General features: G+C 35.2%; 2 protein-coding genes across 3 annotated transcripts; both read left to right on the top strand.

Moving 5' to 3' along the window:
- Positions 1-434: 434 nt before the first annotated feature.
- Positions 435-4530, top strand: LOC121764722 (beta-galactosidase 13-like). Its single transcript, XM_042160734.1, has 19 exons — positions 435-695; positions 777-872; positions 943-1055; positions 1131-1197; positions 1278-1370; positions 1448-1591; positions 1675-1769; positions 1858-1963; positions 2034-2118; positions 2198-2316; positions 2396-2563; positions 2638-2816; positions 2895-3004; positions 3074-3183; positions 3258-3365; positions 3442-3546; positions 3631-3776; positions 3861-4203; positions 4271-4530. Exons 1-19 carry the CDS (start codon positions 522-524, stop codon positions 4388-4390), a joined length of 2481 nt encoding a protein of 826 aa, XP_042016668.1. The 5' UTR covers positions 435-521; the 3' UTR covers positions 4391-4530.
- A 3086-nt stretch (positions 4531-7616) lies between these two features.
- Positions 7617-8763, top strand: LOC121764564 (myb-related protein 308-like). Of its 2 annotated transcripts, XM_042160570.1 has the most exons (3): positions 7618-7775; positions 7870-8162; positions 8246-8763. In XM_042160570.1, exons 2-3 carry the CDS (start codon positions 7900-7902, stop codon positions 8622-8624), a joined length of 642 nt encoding a protein of 213 aa, XP_042016504.1. In that variant the 5' UTR covers positions 7618-7775; positions 7870-7899; the 3' UTR covers positions 8625-8763. The 2 variants fall into 2 exon arrangements, with proteins under 2 accessions (XP_042016502.1, XP_042016504.1); XM_042160568.1 differs by having other exon boundaries at positions 7617-8162.
- The last annotated feature ends 7975 nt before the right edge of the window (positions 8764-16738 follow it).

Here is a 16738-nt window from a genome sequence, read left to right as displayed (position 1 = left end):
TTCCACTAACTTTTCCAACTCACTATTATTTACATTTCTTAAAACTCGCGCCCACAATAAATGTGACTCCTGTGGGACTGATGGAGTATATAATAATTAATATAAAATTTATAATATATTCCAATAGAATTAAAAAATATAGTATAAATTATGTTATAATTTAAATTTATAATAAAAATTACATATTAGACATTCATATAATTGTAATTGAAGTACAACATAATAAAATACACAAATAAAAGAAATACAACCACTTTTTTCTCAATAAAAAAAAACAAATGCACACATAAAATTGAATAACATGTAGAGAATAATTGAAGAAGAAGAAGAAGAAATCCGAGAAAAGTTGCTAGTTTAAATATATGCCACTCATTTTTGGCTCTATTAAAATATGGCACTCCTGTTTTAGCTTCCTGATCCTCTGGCACCTCTACCCGTGTGGAAGAGGTTGTAAATTAATTAGCTCAGATCATAAAAAAAAACTAAAAAAAACATAGGATTGATATAGCTAGGTAAACGTAATGATAGATCCACCTAAATTTATGTTTTTCTCCATCTTGGCATTGCTCATTGCCAATGCTAATGCTCATTCCCCCCGCGCCGCCGTCACGTACGATGGCCGGTCCATGATCATCAATGGCAGCAGGGAACTTCTCTTCTCCGGTTCCTTTCATTATACACGCAGCACTCCTGAGGTATTTATATTTATGGATACATATCATATTAACGTTGATTTAAGAGAATAATATTTGATGATGTTTATATATTGTGTGTAGATGTGGCCTGAGCTGATCAAGAAAGCTAAAGAAGGGGGTCTTAACCTCATCCAGACATATGTGTTTTGGAGTATCCATGAGCCTGTTCAAGGACATGTAGTATATTTTAATTAATTATACAAGTAATGTAATTCAATGATCTTAATTTATTGTGTTGTTGGGTCAGTTAAACTTCGAAGGCAATTATGACGTGGTGAAATTCATCAAGATGATTGGAGACAATGGATTGTGGGTGACGCTTAGGCTGGGTCCATATATTGAGGCTGAATGGAATTTGGGGTATATCACATTCTTATATAATACTACTATATTTCATATATCAATACTACAATGTATTTTGATTTAATTAAACAGGGGATTTCCATATTGGCTAAAAGAGGTCCCAAACATCACATTCCGTTCTTACAATGAACCTTTCATGGTAACAAGTTTAATAAATCTTGCAATGTAAAGATATACGTATAAACTAATAATTGAATAAATCAAATTGCATGCATGTAGTATCACATGAAAAAGTACTCAGAGATGGTCATCAACTTGATGAAGAAGGAGAAACTCTTTGCAGATCAAGGAGGGCCTATTATCATGGCACAGGTCCCTACAATACAAAATATATATGATTCAAAAGCATTCTGAGAACAATTAAAATAAAATTGGTGGCGTATTTGCAGATTGAAAACGAATACAACAATGTTCAATTATCATACAAAGAAGACGGAGAAAAATATATAAGATGGGCAGCGGATATGGCTGTTAGCCTCTACAACGGCGTTCCATGGATCATGTGCAAGCAGAAGAATGCTCCCAACACAGTAGTAAGTTTCTTAATGGAATTGTTTTTTTTTGGACGAATGTAGTATTAGTATATTAAATTATAACAAATCTTGATTTTTTACAGATTAGTACGTGTAATGGAAGGCATTGTGGAGACACATTTACCGGTCCAAATGGCCCTAACAAGCCATCTCTATGGACTGAGAATTGGACTGCTCAGTATGTCTGAAAGTTTTGATTATAATGACAACATTCAGTTTCTTACTAAAGAGAATTGAGGGAGATTTTGGTTGATATTAAATTTCAGGTATAGAGTATATGGTGATCCTCCGTCGCAGCGGTCAGCAGAAGATCTAGCATACGCTGTGGCAAAATTCTTTGCAAAAAATGGCACTCTCAACAACTATTACATGGTACATACTATAGTAGTACAATTTTTTTATGTGACATCGATTTCCATGTTCATTTGAAATCTGTTTCCAGTACCATGGTGGAACCAATTTTGGTCGAACAAGTTCATCGTTCGTGACAACACGTTACTATGATGAAGCCCCCCTTGATGAATATGGTAAGATAACTAACTAACTAACTAACTAACTCCATCAGATCAACAATAGAGTTAATAAGGAAATGAGTTTTGTTGTCAGGTTTGAAGAGGGAACCTAAATTTGGTCACCTTAGAGACTTGCACAGGGCTTTGAAACTAAGCAAGAAGCCTTTGCTCTGGGGCACTCCAAAGCTGCAACGTGTGTCTCAAAATGTAGAGGTACTTTATAATCCATTCTCAAATTGAATTTATAATAAAATGAGAAGATATCAACTTGGTACAAATATTATTGTTGCAGATCACCACTTATGAGAAAAATGGGGGTACAATATGTGCTGCATTCTTGACAAACAATAGTACGAAGGTAGCTGAGACAGTCGAATTCCGAGGTGCAGAATACTACCTCCCACCTAGGTCCGTCAGCATTCTGCCCAATTGCAAGACAGTCATCTTCAACTCTCAGGCGGTATGCAAAAAAGCTTGTGTTTGTTCATCCATCTGATGCACAAATAGAGTTTACTCATTTTCAATGTATGTTAGGTTGTTGCACAACACAGCACTAGAAACTTCGTGGTGTCGAACACAGCCAAGTTGAGAGGTTGGGAAATATGGCGAGAGAGCGTCCCAACACATGACAAATTGGAAGTGAAAAGCGTCTCACCAATAGAATTGTATTCTTTTACAAAAGATACCTCCGACTATGCATGGTACAGCACAAGGTATGTACAAATACAATCAATGTATACACAAAGTATAATAATATGATGACACAATATGATTTTTTGACCATTTGACAGCATTTACATAGACGGAAAGGACTTGCCGATGCGCCAAAATGATCTTTCAGTGCTTGAGGTTGCAAGCCTTGGCCATGCCTTGCTTGCTTTTGTCAATGGCCAATATGTTGGTAAGTCAATGTCATGTTTTGTCACATATTTTGTTTACTCTAATTAGAATATTAAGACTATGTGTATAGGTTTCGGGCACGGTAGTAATGTTGAAAAGAGCCATGTATTGAAGTCTCCGGTGACATTTAAGGCTGGAATCAACCACATATCTTTGCTAGCCATGACAGTTGGACTTCCGGTAAGTATAAAATATACTAGTACATTAATTTCCTTATGTTTGGATTTGATTTAGAGTTCAAACTAATATTTCAGAATAGTGGAGCGTTTATGGAAAAAAGATTTGCTGGACCTAAAGCCATCCTCATTCAGGGCTTGATGTCTGGAACTCTTGACATTTCCAGTAATGAATGGGCCCAACAGGTCACCATCTCTCCCTACTCTACCTTACCAATTTAATTTCTTCTAAAATGTTTATTTGGATAATTGATTTACTTAGGTTGGAGTGAATGGGGAGAAGATGGAATTATTCAGTGAGAAAGGATCAAAGAAAGTGGAATGGGCTCCCTTAGATGGAAATCTAGGCCCTCTCACTTGGTACAAGGTGGAACAATAATAATTAATACTCCACTCCTAATAAAAAGAAATATATAAAACTCACTAAATTAGTTTTATTATTTATTTGAAGGCATATTTTGATGCTCCGGAAGGAAAGGAGCCGGTGGCATTAAGAATGACTAGCATGCAAAAGGGAGTAATTTGGGTGAATGGCATAAACCTTGGCCGTTATTGGGTGTCTTATCTCTCAGCAACTAAAAAGCCTACTCAAGAAGAGTAAGTGTTTAAATTTAAGTAATAATAATAACAACAATAATAAAGGTCTAAGTCATGTCACATATAATGTTGGTTAATATGTAGATATCACGTGCCGAGAGCATACTTAAAGGAAAAGGACAATCTATTGGTGGTGATGGAAGAAACCGGAGGTGATCCCCAAAAGATTGAGGTGTTGATGGTCAACAGAAACACAATTTGTAGCGTGATAACCGAGTACCACCCACCGGCTGTCAAGTCATGGGAGAGGAAAGACAACAAGATTCGCGAGATCTTCGACCCCGTGAAGGCTGCGCACCTCACTTGTCCCGATAACAAGGTTATCGGGAAAGTCGAGTTCGTGAGCTTCGGAGAAAACGAGGGTGCTTGTGGGGCCTTCACTCCGGGCCAATGCGACTCCGCTAAGGCCCACAAAGTTGTTGAAGAGGTAAGTAACTAAATAAATCAAACATGTGTTGTGCTAATTTAATTTGTTTTATTTGTATGTGAAACAGCTATGTTTGGGGAAGAAAGGTTGCATAATTCCATTTGACAGAGAATCGCTTATTGATCGTGCCAAAGATTCATGCCCTGATGTGGCAAAAACGTTGGCTGTGCAAGTGGCTTGTACCTAAATAATTAACCTAACTTTCATCTTTGTATTAATTTTGTACATACCAAGCTATTTTCTAGAGCCCATTCGTCATGATTCAATCTGCTATATACAATCATCACCCAATTTATTGAACAAATATGGTTTCAATATTATGATATTAGCATACCTCATGTATCCTTGTGCTCTCTTTATACAAAGGAATACAAATATTTTTATGTTGACAACCTATAATTAATTGCAGATGAAACAACAGAAACAAATACATGCAAAAGAAATATACTCCATCCGTCCCGCTTAAGATGACACATTTTCCTTTTTGGTTTGTCCTAACTAAGATGACACATTTTTTTTTGGAAACTTTCTCTCTCCAATTAATACACTCAACCATTTTTTTCATTCCTATCAAAATATTCATCTTTCTTTCTCTCTCTATTTTAATACTTACACCCACTTTTTATCTCTCCAATTAACACTTTAAACAATAACTCTTAAAATCTCGTGTCAGCCAAGAAATGTGTCATCTTAGCCGGGACAGAGGGAGTAATTAATTTTATATTTTGGAAAGAAAAAATAGGGGATATATGCAAGTTAATACATTAGCTTTTTTTGTATTTATACAGAATAAATATATTTGTATATTGTATATTTAATTTAATAGGAGTATGTATTTGTAACAGTATAACGGTTCGACCATTGATTGAACCGATTGGACCGATTGAACTATGAACCAGTAGTTTTGTCGGTTCACTCACCGGTCCTATTTTTAAAACATTGGTACAACATTTTATCCGCATGAAGTAGAACGTGACGCATAGGAATTAAAACTATTTACTTCCTCCATGAATACAAAGATAGTATTATTTTCATATTTTATCCGCATGAATACAAATTCTTATTAAAATTTTAATTATAGTAATAGGATATGCCTCTTTTTAAATTTTCGACTTTATAGATGAAACATGAATAACTATAGAAAAACGTATAGTAAATACTCCAATGGAGCAAAATTGAAAAAATAAAAGGGAAAGGGTAAATAAAGTATAAGGTATACAAGTGAAAAACACCGTCAACTTAACCTCTATAAAATTAATGATTTTCTTATACAAATTTCTTTTTCTAGAATCCCACGATAATGAAACTGCCGTATTATCACATAAAAGAAAAAGAAGAAATACTTATACGATAATGGACATATTATCTATGGCATATCCAGATATGCACATGTTTTTGTTGATATGTGTAGCTCAAGACCAGGTTGTGCTCGCAGCTTTATAACAGCAACAAAGTATTAGCAACACTATTGTTATTTCTCTTATCCATCCAAAATTTATGTAAATTATTATTTTAAAAGCCTTATGATCTGAATTTATTACTAAAATTTCCAAATAAATTTTTAATAGCTTCCACCGAGATTTTTTTTGTGCTACAAGTACTACCTCTACTGTGTGTATAATACGTTTGGGCAATAAAATTGGGCCGAACAATAATTACAAAATGGGCTTATGATTAAATCTTAGGCTACATAACTCAGAAACTGGGATCAAAATAAATACTACGTGACATTGGACTTTGTGATGTTTCTCTCCTAAATACCAATTTCAACGCATTAAATTACTACTCTTTGCATATGTACAGTACGATGCTGTGTAGATGAAACATATTTTCGAAATTGGAGAATTTCGATTCTGTATAGTATATTTTCAAAATTTAAGGTTGTGCTTGATATTTCATTGTTTTATTGCATCTCGTGTAATCAAAGACGGACGACGACAAAGAATCTCAGCATCCAGAATCAATTTTTTAATTCTATTTTATCAAATTTTAACTTGAGCACCTTCTCAGTTCTCACCATCACAATTTTTATGATTTAGCTATCTCAGTTCTCACCATCCACAATCTTTTTGGTATGTCAGGTCATCCACTACAAAGCTTGTCGTCGCCTCCAGCTCGTCTCGCCGAGACGAGACTACGACGAGCTAGCGTTGCGGATGAAAAATCATGTCTCATCTCGTGGAGTGTCTCCTTCCAGAGAGAAAGATGGCGAGGCATCTTGTCTACATGGCGCATCCTATAGGGCAGTGAAGCCCACTCGCCCCACTACGAGTGGGCTTCTTTTGTCCAATTAAATAAAATTTAAAATAGACTTTTAATTACAAAAAATATGATTATTATTTTTTAAAAAAATCTATTTTTCAAATAAATTTTTTAAAATAAAATTATTATTTCATAATGATATATTTGAATATCAATATGAAAATTTAAAATTAATTGTGTGTAAATATTTTACATGTTCATTTATTTTAATTGAATTGAAAAATAATTTAATTAAACTTTATAATAAATAAATTAAAACATAAAATGAAAAGTAAATTAAATAGTGAAGGGAAAAGATGGATAAGAAATAAAAAATTGTAGGGGTTGTCGTTTAACTAAGAGATTGAGTAAAAAGTGGTGTATAGTGCGTGAATAGTGAAGGGAAGAGATGAATAAGAAATGATTGGCTTCATATATTATCGTGGATGGAGTAATTGAATAGACAAGGACATGATGGGCATTTTGAGAAAAGGAAAATTGTAAAGATAAAAAAAAGCGTTATGGAAGGTAAACCAAAGCTCACGTACAACTGAAACCAAACTTATTTCATTTCCCCCAACCTCCAACTCTTCTAGAAGCTCTTCACAGACACATATAATGATCTCCACAAGTTGGAGAACCAAATCAAATGTAAATGAAGTACAACCACCACCACAATTTTTATTATATGCTTATAAAATAAACCCCACCTTAGTTTCACATAAAATGTACCTAACTTTGGACCTGTTTATCTTATCCACAGCACATGTTCTATGCATGAAATATTTTCCGAAAGTTCGAAACTTACATTATTTTTAGTTGAGGATGGGCATAATTAATGACCTGTTATGAGAGAAGTAGTAGTACTAAATTAAGAATTTCGTGATCACATAAAAATACTAACAAAAAAAAGAAAGATAAATATTATTGGGGGTGGTTGTTAATTCTAGGAAAGGGACTGAATCTTGATTTTGAATTGATTTAGTTTCTTAATCTTTCTAACAATACATCACTACTAGCTATAATTTAATTAAATGCACTTACTTTGCACCTACCTGAATGTCACCTTTAGTTAATAGTAGTATGTAAATTAAACAAGTACGTGACACACCTAAGCTACATGATAACATTGTCGTACTATAATTGAAATAGATGATGCTTCATGAGATGCCACTGCCACCACACACTCTCTCTCACCTCTCCCACCAACCCTCATCTAGAAGCTCTCTCTCTCTCACACACACACACACATAGAGTCAAAAGCTTATATATAAGGCCACATCAAGGAGTCGCTAAAGGGCCGGCCTTGATGCTCAAGCACACCAAGCAAGGTTAGGCATTCATACAATCAGTATTAGCAATTGTACCCCATAAAATTAAAACAACGGTTTTAGAAAATTAAATATACTAATATATAAGGTTTAGTAGTAGAAATTATAAAGGAAGATCATAGTCATGGGAAGGTCTCCTTGCTGTGAGAAGGCTCACACAAACAAAGGCGCATGGACTAAGGAAGAAGACGATCGGCTCGTGGCATACATCCGGGCCCACGGCGAGGGCTGCTGGCGCTCCCTCCCCAAGGCCGCCGGCCTCCTCCGCTGCGGCAAGAGCTGCCGCCTCCGCTGGATCAACTACCTCCGCCCCGATCTCAAGAGGGGCAACTTCTCCCCACAAGAAGACGAACTCATCATCAAACTTCACAGCCTTCTCGGCAACAAGTAACTACTACTACTATTACTATTTTAAATAATTAATTCACCACTTTTATTATGCATCATTAATTAGTTAATTTGGTGCACAGGTGGTCTCTTATAGCGGGGAGGTTGCCGGGGCGGACAGACAACGAGATCAAGAACTACTGGAACACGCACGTAAGGAGAAAGCTCGTGAGCCGAGGAATTGATCCGACAACGCATCGCCCCATGAATTGGCCTTCAGCATCTCAACAAAGCAAAGAGGAGAGTAGAGAAAAGTGCCCAGATTTGAACCTTGATCTGAGAATCAGCCCTCCACGTCAGCAGCAGCAGCAGAAGCAAGAAGTCTTCAAAACGGGCACGAGTAGTACCTTGTGCTTCGCGTGTAGTCTCGGCATCCAAAATAGCAAAGATTGCAGCTGCACAAATGCTAGTGCTAATTCCGGACATGATTTTTTGGATTATAGAAGATTGGAGATGAAATAAAATGAAGCGTCTTATCTGAATTAACTTCTTATTATAAATTTAGCTAGAATACTTACGTCCCACTATTTTTCTCATTGTAAATGTATTTTTGCAGATCGATCACGACCAATTTAAGTCACATTTTGCAGAGATATTATTATGCGATGTGGATTTTCAAATCTACTTTCTGCAGAGAGTAGGTGTGGATCATGAATATGTTAGTACTACTACTAATTACCCATTTGCATTGGTCGTTGTTTTGGTACACATAATAAAGTCGTAACATGATTCGGTGGTCCGAAATCTCATTCAATTTTGGTCTTGACAAAATTGAATTTGGTAGCTACTAAATTCTTTTTTATAGATATGATCTAGTAGAATATTTGCATCTTGGATTTAATTTCGATCATAAGCTAGTTTTTTCTGAAATTGGGGTTTGGTCCTAATATATAAAGTAAAATGTTTTTTACTTTATTGATATGGAGTTAGTTGTGTAGATTGATGATATTGGGAGATAAGATTCAATATTTATGAATAGTGGTAGGTTCTTTTGTGGTGGATTTGGCATCTTTGATATGGATGGTGTGAAGAATCATGTGACTTGGTGAATTTCAAGAGCTAAAAGAAAGACCATTTTCTGTTCATTACTTTTTCTTTTTCTAAATTTAGATTCCTTTTTGTTGTTTGTCCTCTTTAACAAAAGATATTAATGCGGGAACGGATAAGCTGTGAGAGGATGAGAAGCAAAGAAGAGGAAGAAGAGGTGCTCACCCTATCTCTTCAAATTTATATATATTCTCGTTTCATAATTTTACTTAATACTTATGTTTATTTTGTATCTAGAATTAGTATATATACTCTTTATGTATTCTTAAAAAATAATCTATTTATATCATTTAGCTATGGAGGTGCGTTAAGGTGACACCACTCTTAAAATGACAACAAGTAACATGTAATCTGCAATACATATGCAAGCAATATGTGATATATAGACAAGCAATTCGGCATATGGTTCCAAGCAATATATGAGGTACGAAATCAAAGCACTATGGTGACACTATAGTTAAAATAACAATCTAGGCAAGCAATCTGCAATACATAGACAAACATTCTGCAATACATAGGGAAGCAACTCGACATATGGTTTCAAGCAATTTGTGATACGAAATCAAAGATAATCAAACAATCTACTATACATAGGCAAGCAAGTCTGTCACGTGGCAGACTATGGTTCAATCTGCTCTTAAATTTAACGGTTGTCCTTGGTAGTACAGTGTCATCTTAAATGGTGTTGTCATTTTAACACAAACTTTTAGATGTCTTTTATAATTAGTTAACTTTTTAATTTTACATCAGGCATTATACTGCTAATGATGAAAAAATTTCTATCCACTAACACTGTTTCAAACTATATGAAAAAATTTCTATCCACTAACTGTTTCAAACTATATGTATATCAATAACTAACTACTAAAACATATTTACTTAATTTAGATGGTTCAGATATAATGTTATGGCTGGACGCTATATAATGACAAATGTGAAAGAATAAACATAACAGGGAGCATTTAATGAAGAGAATTTCACAATCTTTATCTGTGCCAATCTATAAAGAAAAGGGAAAACAACTATTTAAATTATAAAATTTGGTCAAATTCTGATCCAATTTGAAATTGGAATATTAAATCACAAAGTTTTAATTTTGTAGTTGTCCCTTCCATGCCTTTTGGTGATATAAAAAATGACAATATCTCAATAAAATAAGAAGATAAAGGATTATAAAAGAAAAAAATATTTATGTTAATGAAAGAATTAAAAGACGATATTTTGTACATGGATGAGACAATTTAGAAAAAGTTGATACTTCGTGATTTAATACTTATTTTAAATTCAAATTTTATGAGACAGACTAGAATTTGACCAAACTTCATGGTTTAAACGTATATTAACCTAAAGAAAATGTATTGATAGCAACACATATGATTCTCATAAATTTTTTATAATAATAAAGTACATGACATTCACGCCTGCTTGCCTAGCATTGCATACTGTATATATATATATATATATATTTAGCGGGAGATGATCAAAATAAGTATGTGTTTAAATCCAGAAATGCAGACCAAATCTCAGCCCTAGGATTAGATGATCTAATGGTTAATAATTAACCAAAAATACGGAAGGTCATAATTAAGCAATTTTAGGTCATATTATAATATTTGGATTTAATGTCATACTAAGATCGTTTTAGGTCATGCTTTGTTAGCATGACCTACAAATTACCTAATTATGACCTAAAAGTGCCATAATTATGATATTGTTCTGCGTTTCTGTATTTAAATCCAGTTTTGCATAGATCAAAACCCTATATTTAGCTTTATAAATTCATAATACACTCTAGATTTACTCACTATATTTATAAAAAACATATGACCGTATTTTTTAAAATTATTATCCTACATAATTTTCTTTTCACGGTCTCAGACCCTCATATGATCATATCGTAGTCCTGGTTTTCAGAAACTACTTTGAGAGGTTATAATAATAAAAATGGATTATTTAAGTTGAATGGAACAGATTCTTTTTGTGTTGCTAGTTTCAATAAAAGTGTAATCTTTATATTTGTTGGGTGCATTGGTCTCTTATTCTCTTTTAGTTGGAGTAGGTGAGAGTGTTGAGAATTTATTTAAATTACATTTCAATTTTTAACGCGTAAAAGATCTACGGCTTGAACGTTTAAAGGAACAAATGTGTGTTTATTGTTGTATTTGAATTACAAAGGGAGAGAGAAAAAATCACGTCCACCCTAACCCTGTCTTTTTCACGTTAAAAACAAACTTTATCAAAACAACATAATCTATTGCTTATGACTTAAAGCATTGGGAAGGTATATTTCTTATTCACATTCTAAAAAAAAGTTATTATACCTTCTTAAAAAGTAATTGACTCCCAGGAAAGAAGACAAATTAAAAAAACTAACTTTTTACCTTTTCTATCAAGAAAATGTAAAGATACATTCTCAAAATAAATAAGGTATAATACTTCCTCATATACCATTTCCATTGAAACATGAAATTTTATGAAGAAAATGTAAATATTGTAGTTATTTCTCTTTATTTCCCCATTTGATTTCCATTATTACTTATGACTAGAGATTATGTTTATTCTTATCTCTTAATTGTTTTTTACTCTAAAACTTAGCCCGAGATAATATATCTCAATTATGTCCATAATACTAAGATTACGATGGTCTTGCAATTATTTATCCCACCCCGCACCTGCAACTATTTATATAAATAAAGTCTACTTTTAGTTTATCTTATAGTATTATATGCTCCTATTATTTAGTAGTAGTACTCCAGATTACTCCATTCGTTCAAAAAAATAGATAAAAGTTATAAACTGCATGAGTTTTAATGTGCAATTAATAAAATAGAGGGAGAGAGAGAGAGAATATGATGGAAGTAGTGTTATTAGATTGTAGGATCCATATTTAGAATGACGTGTACTGTTTGTTTTGGTTTAAAACTTTTCATATTTAGAATTAGTTTAATGTTGATGGACGATCCAAGATAGCAAAACTAGTCTATTTTTTGTGGACTGGGGAAATACTATTTTTTTTAACATATTCAATGGAAATGCTAGAAATTAAAACAGATGTTAGGAACATACTACTTCCATCCCATTAGGGGTGAGCAAAAAAACCGGAAACCGAATATCCGAACCGAGCCAAACCGAAATTTTGAAATTCGGTTCGGTTATTTCGGTTTTTCGGTTCGGTTCGGGTGAAGAAAAAAACCGAAAAACCGAATAACCGAATTATATATATATTCTATTAATTTAATATATTATATTATATTATATATAATATATAGTATATTCTTTTAATAAATTCTACTATATTATATGTATTATTAATTTTATATTATATATAAATATTCTACTATATATTATACTCCCTCCGTCCCGCACTACTCGCACTTATTTCCTTTTTGGGCGTCCTAAGTTACTTGCACTCTTTCCATTTTTAGTAAAAAATTTCACCTACAGCCGTCATTTTTGACTTTCCTATACACTCATTCCTTAATCTCCGAGCCGAAAAGGAAATGAGCGAGTAGCCCGGGACGGAGGGAGTATGTATTATTAATTTTATATTATATATAAATATTCTATTAGTATATATAAAATAAAATAAATTACACACACATATATATATTAATATTATATTTATTTTTTCGGGTTTTTCGGTTTTTTAAGTTTGGTTTTCGGTTTTTCGGGTTCGGTTCGGTTTGGATTTTGAACTAAATTCAGTTTTTCGGTTTTGGTTTGGTTTTGACAAAAAACCGAACCGAAACCCGAATGCACACCCCTACATCCCATATTAAGTGTCACATTTTGTCATTTCGGTCCGTCCCACAATAAGAGTCACAGTTCACTTTACCATAAATGGTAAGTAGACCTCACATTCTACCAAACAATTTTACTCACATTTTATTATTCCATAAAACTAATATATATTAGTGGGACTCATAGTCCCCTAATTTATTCAACTCACTTGTCTTTACATTTTTTAAAATATGCGCCCACACTAAATATGACACTTAAATTGAGACGGAGGTAGTAGTACAAAAGAAAATTTTGTTTACTAGTGGTATCTCTTCTATTTAAGCGATAAGTGGCAGCATTGTATGATGATATAAACTTTGATTTAGTCCAAAACTCCCATCTACCGACCCATTTTCTTTGCTTTTACGAGAAGTTTAAAACTTCAAAAGATCTGATATTCTGACACATCTAACTCTAAACCTCGGTAATTTAAATCTTATTACCATATACTAGAAGATTAGTATATATACGAGTATTTCATTTAATTGTTCTATCCCATAAAAATAGATCATTTGGGATTTACACATGTTTTAGTGTATAAATGGTAAAGTATGAGAATATATTAAAAAGTATTCCCTTCGTTCCATTAAAGATGACTCACTTTCTCTTTTAGTTTGTCTCGTTCAAATGGAAACACATTTATCTCTACTTTAATCATTCTCTCTTACTTTACTCTCTCAACTTAACACACAAAATAAAGTTACATAATATCTCGTGCCGCCCAAGGAAGGGTCATCTTCCTTGGGACGGAGGGAGTAGTTAAAATTTTATAGTGGATGGTGGGATCCATAAATAATAAAGTATTAGAGAAGAAAAAAATTATCATAAATAGATATGATTTATTTTTAAGGGACAAGTAGAAAAAAAATATGACATATTTTTTATGAGAATATTCTAGGATCATAATGAATCGACTGTATCATTAGCGAATGAGTTAAATTGTTGAATTGATGATACAAAAAGTATTATGGCACCACAAAATAAATAGTACGTACAAAAGTTAGAGCATCCGCAGCGGTGGCGAAAGACGCCACCGCCGTCCGCGCCGTTGGCAAGGCGCAGGACCGCCGCCGCTGCAGCCGCGCCGCTGGCACGGCGCTGCTCGATGTATCGAGCACGTCCGTGCCAGCGGACGCACACGTGGCGCGCTCCCATTCGTCAACGGCATAGCCGTTGTGTTTAAACTTTTTTTTATTTTTTTTTTAAAAATCGTTATTTAATTATAAATAATGCTAAAAAATAAAAAAAAAATATTTTTCAAATCCCAAAAATATGGCCGTTTTTTTCGCGTTTTTTCTGAATTTTTTTGATTTTTTTTTATTTTTTTTCCCCAAAATCATCTATAAATACACACATTCATCATCCATTTATCACATCAAATCATCTCTCATTCATCTCTCATTCATAATTCTCATACAAACTATCAACACATTCATCCCCCACTCAAAATCTCAAATGGATTTCACCCATATTATGGCGGAAGCGGAACGCGAAGAACAAGAATACTACGAACAACATCGTGCCGCTTACGAAGCATATGTCGCGGCGGATACCCCTGCTCCTCCTCCTCAACGAACCAGATCAAATCGACGGTACATCCATCGTGACCGGGAGGGAGCCCACGAAAGGCTCGTTGCCGACTACTTTGCCGACCAGCCGCGGTTTCCGGCAGATTACTTCAGGCGCCGTTTTCGCATGTCAAAGCGCTTGTTCATGCGAATTGTCAACACATTGTCCGCACGTGTTGAATACTTTCAAACAGGTGTAGATGCAGCCGGCCGGCAAAGTATCACGGCGTTGCAGAAGTGTACGTGTGCCATCCGACAACTCGCTACTGGGCAAACGGCCGACATGTTCGACGAGTATTTGCATATCGGTGAGTCCACTGGAATCCTATGTTTAAAGAATTTTTGCGAGGGCGTTCGTTCTGCTTTTGGGGATGAATTCCTTCGAGCACCCACCACTGATGATTGCCAACGGTTGCTTCGTCTTCATGAATCAGTCCATGGCTTTCCCGGAATGCTTGGCAGCATTGACTGCATGCATTGGAGGTGGAAGAATTGTCCGACTGCTTGGAGGGGGCAACACTTGAGCGGTCACAAAGGCGGCGGCCCAACGCTTATCCTTGAGGCGGTCGCCGACTACCGCCTATGGATTTGGCATGCATATTTCGGCGTTGCTGGATCCAACAACGACTTGAATGTGCTATATTCGTCACCACTCTTCAATGATGTGATGAATGGTGTAGCACCGGCGATCGACTTCACCATCAACGGAAATATATACCGCATGGGTTACTATCTCGCCGATGGTATCTACCCAAGGTGGTCGACGTTCGTGAAGACGCTCCACAACCCGCACGACCCGAGACGGGTTCTTTTTGCGCAGCGTCAAGAGTCAGCGCGGAAAGATGTCGAAAGAGCCTTCGGGGTCCTTCAAGCTCGATTCAACATTGTGAAGGCCCCGGCTCGGCTGTGGTACGTGAATAATATCGCCGACATCATGTTCACGTGTATTATATTACACAACATGATTATAGCCGACGAAGGGCCGAGGGCGGCTAGCTTCTACGATGAGGACGAAGCCGGAAGCTCAACAGCGAGGTGTCCCCTACGCCGAGGCGAGCATACGACGGTTGGCCAGAGGATCGAGACAAGACACACAATGCGCGATACTCGAATCCACAATCAACTACAAGAAGACCTAATCAACCACATGTGGGCGAAATTCGGCAACGAGTAGTGTCATTTTTAATTTTTAGGATTTTAATTATGTAATTTTTAATTTTTAGGATTTTAATTATGTAATTTTTAATTTTTAGGATTTTAATTATGCAATGTTTAATTTTATTTGTCATTTGTAATATTTATTGTGGGTTTTAAATGAATTTTAATATTATGGAAATGTTTTTGTGTAATTGAATTTTATATTAATTGTGCTCGTCCTTGCGGAAGAGCACAGTTGTGGGTGTTGTGCTCTTGCCAGAGAGCAGGCATGAATAGTACCGCCCGGGCCCACAACCGTGCCGCTGGCAAGAGCACGGTTGTGGATGCTCTTAAATACGTACTATATAAAGTAGGAACAGGTAAACCTAAATGATAATGACCCTTGTGGCTTGTGCACATACAAGGAAGACTCACTTGAAATATAAACGGTCATATTTCTTCCATATTTTAAATTTCTTTAATTACACTTTTTAATTGTGGTAGGTAGGAACATTAGAAGCTTCCACGAGATAGTATTTCTTAACCTTTTCCTTTGCAGCGACGGAGGGGCAGATCTTGCTGCAATGAGTATGGGTTCGAATCCCACTGTTGTCGTGTAGTTGCTTACATCTCTCAGGCACAAGTGTGAGGCCTTGGGAGATGGGCTTCTGGCAGCCAGTGGATTAGGGCCTCCCCCTTAACGGGCTACTGCGTAACCCTGATTGAATCCCCTCACATAATATCGGGCCGGAGTGTGGGGGCCGCCAAGGCGACGGAATCACTTTTTGCTGCAATTTCTTAACCTTTTCCTTTCTACACATAATGGGGTGGGCATTATTATATTTTTATTTCTAAAGGGTCACTCTCATATAAAAAAAATACTTAAAATGTGTATTCTCAATCCAACAATGGGGTAATTATTGTTTTTCTACCTATGTCTGGAAAAAATTGGTCCAAATCCAAATCCAAATCCAACTAACATCACATGCAAAGACACTGTTGTGAGGCCATTGACCATATTCTACAATTTACGAATTGTTTTTT

This window comes from Salvia splendens, chromosome 14 (genome assembly GCF_004379255.2).
Source record: "Salvia splendens isolate huo1 chromosome 14, SspV2, whole genome shotgun sequence".
NCBI classification, from domain to species: domain Eukaryota; kingdom Viridiplantae; phylum Streptophyta; class Magnoliopsida; order Lamiales; family Lamiaceae; genus Salvia; species Salvia splendens.
This window is presented reverse-complemented; position numbering and strand designations above follow the sequence as displayed.

Coding starts and splice junctions, on each gene's coding strand:
- LOC121764564 (XM_042160568.1), top strand. CDS start 7,900: ATGGGAAGGTCTCCTTGCTGTGAGAAGGCTCACACAAACAAAGGCGCA. Junction 8,163..8,245: donor CACAGCCTTCTCGGCAACAA/GTAACTACTACT, acceptor TTTGGTGCACAG/GTGGTCTCTTATAGCGGGGA.
- LOC121764722 (XM_042160734.1), top strand. CDS start 522: ATGATAGATCCACCTAAATTTATGTTTTTCTCCATCTTGGCATTGCTC. Junction 873..942: donor ATGAGCCTGTTCAAGGACAT/GTAGTATATTTT, acceptor TTGTTGGGTCAG/TTAAACTTCGAAGGCAATTA. Junction 4,204..4,270: donor CCCACAAAGTTGTTGAAGAG/GTAAGTAACTAA, acceptor TATGTGAAACAG/CTATGTTTGGGGAAGAAAGG.